Raw genomic sequence first — 9,631 nt, 5'->3', positions numbered from 1 at the left:
AGAGGCTATGGGCAGCCCTTCATATATAGGCTATGGGCAGCCCTTCATATATAGGCTATGAGCAGCCCTTCATATATAGGCTATGGGCAGCCCTTCATATATAGGCTATGAGCAGCCCTTCATATATAGGCTATGGGCAGCCCTTCATATATAGGCTATGGGCAGCCCTTCATATATAGGCTATGAGCAGCCCTTCATATATAGGCTATGAGCAGCCCTTCATATATAGGCTATGGGCAGCCCTTCATATATAGGCTATGAGCAGCCCTTCATATATAGGCTATGAGCAGCCCTTCATATATAGGCTATGAGCAGCACTTTGTTCAATTTATCCAATCAGTTATTGTTTTCTTGCTCCAACCGTGAGCAACACCTGTCAAACTCAGCCAGTTCTCTCAGAACACAGGGACGTCGATTCCCACGGGACCAGTATTATCAGAGGACTTTGGAGTTTGCCAAAAACCAGTAGAATATTCTGGTTAGTCAATGTCCAGATTTCAGTTTCCATTTAACCCATCTAAACAGTCGGCTGCAGTTCCCTTGACGTGCCATCAGCCTATTTGAAGTCCCATTTTGTGACTGTCGAATTTGTACAGCGCTTCACAATCTCACAGACACAGACACCACTGATATCATCCTCTTCCACCACTTCACCAAATCTTTCCAGAACAGTATTTTTATTTTTTACAAATGTGACAATGTGGTATCAGATTCAGGTCTTTATGTTCTGAATAACAGCTACAGTATTATAAAACAATAAATCATCTTTGACCTTGGCGTCCGGAACAGAGCATGTACGGTTGATAGTGAGTCATGAGTTGTGTTGTAACAGTGTATTGAAAGCACTAGGACAGCTTAACGCTCAATAAAAACACAGAAACACTTTCCATAAACCAACAAGTACACAGTAACATCATATTCACCAGTGGAGGCTACTGAGGGGAGATAACATCTGGAACGGCATCAAACACATGGATACCATGGAAACCACGTGTCTGATGTATTTGCTACCATTCCGCTCCAGCCGTTACCACGAGCCCGTCCTCCCCAATTAAGGTGCCACCAACCAACTGTGCTATCCACTAACTACAAGACGTTGACGGTGTTCTCAGGTAAAAGTCCTGTACGCTGAGACTCCTGCTAAATGTCGGCTAGTAGAGACACAAATCTCTCATCGAAGGAGCCGCTTCCCTGGACCTGTAGCGATAAGGGGGTCTCCCCCAGGACGCCCCTCAATACGGCTGTGGCTTGGAACTCCCTTTCGCTGCTACAGGAGACAGATTACACTTAATGATAGAGTTATGTTGTGAGAAATATGTAACCAAACCATTTAGAGAAATATGTAACCAAACCATTTAGAGAAATATGTAACCAAACCATATAGAGAAATATGTAACCAAACCATATAGAGAAATATGTCTCTGATATGTAATAAACAGTAATACAGTAGTATATGTAGTTATTGTGGTGTTACCTGGCTGTTTAGCTGATCTGTATGGGCTGTGTGTTAGTTATGGTTAGTTAGGGTTAGTTACCTGTGTGTTAGTTAGGGTAGGGGTAATTACCTGGCTGTGTGTTAGTTAGGGTTAGTTACCTGGCTGTGTGTTAGTTAGGGTTAGTTAGGGTTGGTTACCTGGCTGTGTGTTAGTTAGGGTTAGTTAGGGTTGGTTACCTGGCTGTGTGTTAGTTAGGGTTAGTTAGGGTTGGTTACCTGTGTGTTAGTTAGGGTTAGTTAGGGTTGGTTACCTGGCTGTGTGTTAGTTAGGGTTAGTTAGGGTTGGTTACCTGTGTGTTAGTTAGGGTAGGGGTAATTACCTGGCTGTGTGTTAGTTAGGGTTAGTTAGGGTTGGTTACCTGTGTGTTAGTTAGGGTAGGGGTAATTACCTGGCTGTGTGTTAGTTATGGTTAGTTAGGGTTGGTTACCTGTGTGTTAGTTAGGGTAGGGGTAATTACCTGGCTGTGTGTTAGTTATGGTTAGTTAGGGTTGGTTACCTGTGTGTTAGTTAGGGTAGGGGTAATTACCTGGCTGTGTGTTAGTTAGGGTTAGTTAGGGTTGGTTACCTGTGTGTTAGTTAGGGTTAGTTAGGGTTGGTTACCTGTGTGTTAGTTAGGGTAGGGGTAATTACCTGGCTGTGTGTTAGTTATGGTTAGTTAGGGTTGGTTACCTGTGTGTTAGTTAGGGTAGGGGTAATTACCTGGCTGTGTGTTAGTTAGGGTTAGTTAGGGTTGGTTACCTGTGTGTTAGTTAGGGTAGGGGTAATTACCTGGCTGTGTGTTAGTTAGGGTTAGTTAGGGTTAGTTACCTGTGTGTTAGTTAGGGTAGGGGTAATTACCTGGCTGTGTGTTAGTTAGGGTTAGTTAGGGTTAGTTACCTGTGTGTTAGTTAGGGTAGGGGTAATTACCTGGCTGTGTGTTAGTTAGGGTTAGTTAGGGTTAGTTACCTGTATGTTAGTTAGGGTAGGGGTAATTACCTGGCTGTGTGTTAGTTAGGGTTAGTTAGGGTTGGTTACCTGTGTGTTAGTTAGGGTAGGGGTAATTACCTGGCTGTGTGTTAGTTAGGGTTAGTTAGGGTTGGTTACCTGTGTGTTAGTTAGGGTAGGGGTAATTACCTGGCTGTGTGTTAGTTAGGGTTAGTTAGGGTTGGTTACCTGTGTGTTAGTTAGGGTAGGGGTAATTACCTGGCTGTGTGTTAGTTAGGGTTAGTTAGGGTTGGTTACCTGTGTGTTAGTTAGGGTTAGTTAGGGTAGGGGTAATTACCTAGCAGTGAAGCTGATCTGTAGGGGCTGTGTGCCAGAGGAGACAGGATACTCCAGGTGCTGCAGGACCCCACAGTCAGGAATCACTCTGAACACACCTGCCCCTTCCTCCTCCTCACCGGAGTCTGCAGGCAGAGAGAGAGTTAACATACCATCACCCAATCACAGGCGCATTTTACACCCCTTTTAGTTTGTTTGAATGCAATCTCATGCTTTTTGGATGTGCAATGTTCCCAGTACATTTCAGCATCAGATGGAACCAGGGTTCTACATGTTTTAAATTCATGGTATCACTGGTGCTCCTATCTTTAAGAAGTTAGGAGCACTCCATGAAATTTAGGAGCACCAGACAATTCTTTATTTTATTCATTGAGATATAGCCTGTATTGGACCTTTATGAATTCTACTTTTACATGTTGTGCCCTAGAAACTAACATGGAACCCTGTAAAGACATTAGTTTTTTATAAAAACTCTTGGCATTCTCTCAACCGGCTTCATAAGGAATGTTTTTCCAACAGTCTTGAAGGAGTTCCCACATATGCTGAGCACTTGTTGGCTGCTTTTCCTTCACTCATCCCAAACCATCACAATTGGGTTGAGGTCGGGGGATTGTGGAGGCCAGGTCATCTGTTGGAGCACTCCATCACCCTTCTTGGTCAAATAGCTCTTACACAGCCTGGAGGTGGGTTTTGGGTCATTGTCCTGTTGAAAAACAAATGATAGTCCCACTAAGCGCAAACCAGATGGGATGGCGTATCGCTGCAGAATGTGGTGGTAGCCATGCTGGTTAAGTGTGCCTTGAATACTAAATAAATCACAGACAGTGTCACCAACAAAGCACCATCACACCACCACCTCCATGCTTAATGGTGGGAACCACACATGCGGAGATCACCCGTTCACCTACTCTGCGTCTCACAAAGACACGGTGGTTGGAACCAGAAATCTCAAATTTGGACTCCAGACCATCAGAAGGAGCAGGCAGACCGCCACCGCAGTGAGACTCCCGTTCTCCATCCTGGGGATCATGTCTGGCTCTCTACCAGGAACCTCCCACTGCCCTGCAAGAAGCTGAGCCCCCGGTTTGTGGGGCTGTTCAAGGTTCTCCGGGGGGTCAACGAGGTGACGTATAGGTTACAGCTTCCCAGTGACTATCGTATCTCACCTTCTTTTCATGTCTCCCTTCTCATGCCGGTGGTTCCTGGTCCCCTGGCTGATGCTGTCCCCCATGACACCCCTCCACCCCCCCTGGACGTCGAGGGAGGTCCCGCCTATGCCGTCAGATCCCTACTGGACTCCCGACGTCGTGGGGGTCGGCTCTAGTACCTGGGGGAGGGGTACGGCCCTGAGGAGCGGTGTTGGGTTCCGGTGGAGGACATTCTGGATCCCAACATCATCTGTGATTTCCATCTTCGCCGACTGGCCCGCTTCTCGTCCTCAGGGCCGTCCCTCTGGCTGGCCCGCTCCTCGTCCTCAGGGCTGTCCCTCTGGCTGTCATCGCTCCTCGTCCTCAGGGCCGTCCCTCTGGCTGGCATCGCTCCTCGTCCTCAGGGCTGTCCCTCTGGCTGTCATCGCTCCTCGTCCTCAGGGCTGTCCCTCTGGCTGGCATCGCTCCTCGTCCTCAGGGCCGTCCCTCTGGCTGGCATCGCTCCTCGTCCTCAGGGCTGTCCCTCTGGCTGTCATCGCTCCTCGTCCTCAGGGCCGTCCCTCTGGCTGTCATCGCTCCTCGTCCTCAGGGCCGTCCCTCTGGCTGGCATCGCTCCTCGTCCTCAGGGCCGTCCCTCTGGCTGTCATCGCTCCTCGTCCTCAGGGCCGTCCCTCTGGCTGTCATCGCTCCTCGTCCTCAGGGCTGTCCCTCTGGCTGGTATCGCTCCTCGTCCTCAGGGCCGTCCCTCTGGCTGGCATCGCTCCTCGTCCTCAGGGCCGTCCCTCTGGCTGGCATCGCTCCTCGTCCTCAGGGCCGTCCCTCTGGCTGGCATCGCTCCTCGTCCTCAGGGCCGTCCCTCTGGCTGGCATCGCTCCTCGTCCTCAGGGCCGTCCATCTGGCTGGCATCGCTCCTCGTCCTCAGGGCCGTCCCTCTGGCTGGCATCGCTCCTCGTCCTCAGGGCCGTCCATCTGGCTGGCATCGCTCCTCGTCCTCAGGGCCGTCCCTCTGGCTGGCATCGCTCCTCGTCCTCATGGCCGTCCCTCTGGCTGTCATCGCTCCTCGTCCTCAGGGCCGTCCCTCTGGCTGGCATCGCTCCTCGTCCTCAGGGCCGTCCATCTGGCTGGCATCGCTCCTCGTCCTCAGGGCCGTCCATCTGGCTGGCATCGCTCCTCGTCCTCAGGGCCGTCCATCTGGCTGGCATCGTCCTGCGGCTGGAGTAGGGGGGGGTGGGGGGTCCTGTCAAGTCTCCTCCCACTCCTCCCCTCCGGTGTTCGACGTCGCCGGTTTACTAACCTCCGGTTCTGGTAACCATCACTACGCTCCTGCCCTTCATCAGGAGGCTGGACTCCATTACCTCCCTCATTACCTCCCCTTTATCTGGCACTCCCTTAGCTTCTTTCACCAGGCAGTATTGTTTCTGTGTTTTAAGACGCTCTTCCTATGTTGTATCGTTCCATGTTCTTTGTTATATTAAACTTACCACCTGCATCTGTTCTCGACTTCCAGCATCGTTACAATGGGCAAATTAAACGAATAGATTAAACCTCTTCAGAATGGCAATTCTGACAAACTCCAAGCATTGATTATGCAAGAATGGGCTGCCATCAGTCAGGATGTGGCCCAGAAGTTAATTGACAGCATGCCAGGGCGGATTGCAGAGGTCTTGAAAAAAAAAGGGTCAACACTGCAAATATTGACTATTTGCATAAACTTAATGTAATTGTCAATAAAAGCCTTTGACACTTATGGAATGCTTGTAATTATACTTCAGTATACCATAGTAACATCTGACAGAAATATCTCATAACACTGAAGCAGTATTCAGCTGCGCACTGATGTCGTGTGACGTAGGTTACTTGAATTCATTGGCAACCTCTGCTTTTTCATACCCCATCTCCCCCCTGATGTTCAGATCAATACTGTTTAGTTTGATATCCCCCCCTGATGTTCAGTCCAATACTGTTTAGTTTGATCTCCCCCCTGATGTTCATTCCAATACTGTTTAGTTTGATCTCCTCCCTGATGTTCAGTCCAATAGTGTTTAGTTTGATCTCCTCCCTGATGTTCATTCCAATACTCTTTAGTTTGATCCCCCCCCTGATGTTCAGACCAATAATGTTTCAGTTTGATCTCCCCCCTGATGTTCATACCAATAATGTTTAGTTTGATCTCCCCCCGATGTTCAGTCCAAAACTGTTTAGTTTGATCTCCTCCCTGATGTTCAGTCCAATACTGTTTAGTTTGATCTCCCCCCTGATGTTTAGACCAATAATGTTTAGTTTGATCTCCCCCCTGATGTTCAGACCAATAATGTTTAGTTTGATATCCCCCCTGATGTTCAGTCCAATACTCTTTAGTTTGATCTCCCCCCTGATGTTCAGACCAATACTGTTTAGTTTGATCTCCCCCCTGATGTTCAGACCAATACTGTTTAGTTTGATCTCCCCCCTGATGTTCAGACCAATACTGTTTAGTTTGATCTCCCCCCTGATGTTCAGACCAATACTGTTTAGTTTAATCCCCCCCCTGATGTTCAGACCAATACTGTTTAGTTTGATCAGTAGTAACTACAGGACATTGGTTACCTATGAGTGCTCTAGTAAGTACAGGACATTGGTTACCTATGAGTGCTCTAGTAAGTACAGGACATTGGTTACCTATGAGTACTCTAGTAAGTACAGGACATTGGTTACCTATGAGTGCTCTAGTAAGTACAGGACATTGGTTACCTATGAGTGCTCTAGTAAGTACAGGACATTGGTTACCTATGAGTGCTCTAGTAAGTACAGGACATTGGTTACCTATGAGTGCTCTAGTAAGTACAGGACAATGGTTACCTATGAGTGCTCTAGTAAGTACAGGACATTGGTTACCTATGAGTACTCTCCAGTAGCTAGAGGAGCCGCCCCGGTTGGAAAGGTGGACCTCCCTGACCCGGGTCTGACCCACGTAGCAGGTACCGAAGTCCAGACTGTCACAGGACAGACTCACAGTGGGCAGGGACAGGTGGGCACAGAGTGGCACAGTCTGCGGACAGGAGAGGTTTAAAGACAGGACAGAACAGGGCAGGAGAGGTTTAAAGACAGGACAGAACAGGGCAGGAGAGGTTTAAAGACAGGACAGAACAGGGCAGGAGAGGAGAGGTTTAAAGACAGGACAGAACAGGGCAGGAGAGGAGAGGTTTAAAACAGGACAGAACAGGGCAGGAGAGGTTTAAAGACAGGACAGAACAGGGCAGGAGAGATTTAAAGACAGGACAGAACAGGGCAGGAGAGGTTTAAAGACAGGACAGAACAGGGCAGGAGAGGTTTAAAGACAGGACAGAACAGGGCAGGAGAGGTTTAAAGACAGGACAGAACAGGACAGGAGAGGTTTAAAGACAGGACAGAACAGGGCAGGAGAGGTTTAAAAATAGGACAGAACAGGGCAGGAGAGGTTTAAAGACAGGACAGGAGAGGTTTAAAGACAGGACAGAACAGGGCAGGAGAGGTTTAAAGACAGGACAGAACAGGGCAGGAGAGGTTTAAAGACAGGACAGAACAGGGCAGGAGAGGTTTAAAGACAGGACAGAACAGGGCAGGAGAGGTTTAAAGACAGGACAGAACAGGGCAGGAGAGGTTTAAAGACAGGACAGAACAGGGCAGTAGAGGTTTAAAGACAGGACAGAACAGGGCAGGAGAGGTTTAAAGACAGGACAGAACAGGACAGGAGAGGTTTAAAGACAGGACAGAACAGGGCAGGAGAGGTTTAAAGACAGGACAGAACAGAACAGGGCAGGAGAGGTTTAAAGACAGGACAGAACAGAACAGGGCAGGAGAGGTTTAAAGACAGGACAGAACAGGGCAGGAGAGGTTTAAAGACAGGACAGAACAGGGCAGGAGAGGTTTAAAGACAGAACAGGGCAGGAAAAGTTTAAAGACAGGACAGAACAGGACAGGAGAGGTTTAAGGACAGAACAGGACAGGAGAGGTTTAAAGACAGGACAGAACAAGACAGGAGAGGTTTAAAGACAGGACAGAACAGGGCAGGAGAGGTTTAAAGACAGGACAGAACAGGACAGGAGAGGTTTAAAGACAGGACAGAACAGGGCAGGAGAGGTTTAAAGACAGGACAGAACAGGGCAGGAGAGGTTTAAAGACAGGACAGAACAGGGCAGGATAGGTTTTAAGACAGGACAGAACAGGGCAGGAGAGGAGAGGTTTAAAGACAAGACAGGAGAGGTTTAAAGACAGGACAGGAGAGGTTTAAAGACAGGACAGAACAGGGCAGGAGCGGTTTAAAGACAGGACAGGGCAGGAGAAGTTTAAAGACAGGACAGAACAGGACAGGAGAGGTTTAAGGACAGGAGAGGTTTAAAGACAGGACAGAACAGGGCAGGAGAGGTTTAAAAACAGGACAGAACAGGGCAGGAGAGGTTTAAGGACAGGAGAGGTTTAAAGACAGGACAGAACAGGGCAGGATAGGTTTAAAGACAGGACAGAACAGGGCAGGAGAGGTTTAAAGACAGGACAGAACAGGGCAGGAGAGGTTTAAAGACAGGACAGAACAGGGCAGGAGAGGTTTAAGGACATAACAGGTCAGGAGAGGTTTAAAGACAGGACAGGTCAGGAGAGGTTTAAAGACAGGACAGAACAGGGCAGGAGAGGTTTAAAGACAGGACAGAACAGGGCAGGAGAGGTTTGAAGACAGGACAGAACAGGGCAGGAGAGGTTTAAAGACAGGACAGAACAGGGCAGGAGAGGTTTAAAGACAGGACAGAACAGGGCAGGAGAGGTTTAAAGACAGGACAGAACAGGGCAGGAGATATTTAAAGACAGGATAGAACAGGGCAGGAGAGATTTAAAGACAGGACAGAACAGGGCAGGAGAGGTTTAAAGACAGGACAGAACAGGGCAGGAGAGGTTTAAAGACAGGACAGAACAGGGCAGGAGAGGTTTAAAGACAGGACAGAACAGGGCAGGAGAGGTTTAAAGACAGGACAGAACAGGGCAGGAGAGGTTTAAAGACAGGACAGAACAGGGCAGGAGAGATTTAAAGACAGGACAGAACAGGGCAGGAGAGGTTTAAAGACAGGACAGAACAGGACAGGAGAGGTTTAAAGACAGGACAGAACAGGGCAGGAGGGTGTTAAAGACAGGACAGAACAGGGCAGGAGAGGTTTAAAGACAGGACAGAACAGGGCAGGAGAGGTTTAAAGACAGGACAGAACAGGGCAGGAGAGGTTTAAAGACAGGACAGAACAGGACAGGAGAGGTTTAAAGACAGGACAGAACAGGGCAGGAGAGGTTTAAAGACAGGACAGAACAGGGCAGGAGAGGTTTAAAGACAGGACAGAACAGGGCAGGAGAGGTTTAAAGACAGGACAGAACAGGGCAGGAGAGGTTTAAGGACAGAACAGGACAGGACAGGAGAGGTTTAAAGACAGGACAGAACAGGGCAGGAGAGGTTTAAAGACAGGACAGAACAGGGCAGGAGAGGTTTAAAGACAGGACAGAACAGGGCAGGAGAGGTTTAAAGACAGGACAGAACAGGGCAGTAGAGGTTTAAAGACAGGACAGAACAGGACAGGAGAGGTTTAAAGACAGGACAGAACAGGGCAGGAGAGGTTTAAAGACAGGACAGAACAGGGCAGGAGAGGTTTAAAGACAGGACAGAACAGGGAAGGAGAGATTTAAGGACAGAACAGGACAGGAGAGGTTTAAAGACAGGCAGAACAGGACAGGAGA

At 48.6% G+C, this 9,631-nt stretch overlaps 1 protein-coding gene across 1 annotated transcript in view; it reads right to left on the bottom strand.

Moving 5' to 3' along the window:
• Nucleotides 1-1,140: 1,140 nt before the first annotated feature.
• The window catches only part of dlec1 (DLEC1 cilia and flagella associated protein), a gene marked incomplete at both ends in the record, with an annotated part of 160,429 nt that continues 151,938 nt past the window's right edge, over nucleotides 1,141-9,631 (bottom strand). Inside the window, 3 exons of the mRNA XM_084193099.1 lie at nucleotides 1,141-1,267; nucleotides 2,758-2,881; nucleotides 6,779-6,932. Of these exons, the coding sequence (XP_084049225.1) occupies nucleotides 1,141-1,267; nucleotides 2,758-2,881; nucleotides 6,779-6,932 (405 nt within the window). The remainder of the gene's footprint in view (nucleotides 1,268-2,757; nucleotides 2,882-6,778; nucleotides 6,933-9,631) is intronic.

This window comes from Coregonus lavaretus (assembly GCF_964263955.1).
Source record: "Coregonus lavaretus genome assembly, contig: HAP1_SCAFFOLD_322, whole genome shotgun sequence".
In the NCBI taxonomy this organism is placed as follows: domain Eukaryota; kingdom Metazoa; phylum Chordata; class Actinopteri; order Salmoniformes; family Salmonidae; genus Coregonus; species Coregonus lavaretus.
This window is presented reverse-complemented; position numbering and strand designations above follow the sequence as displayed.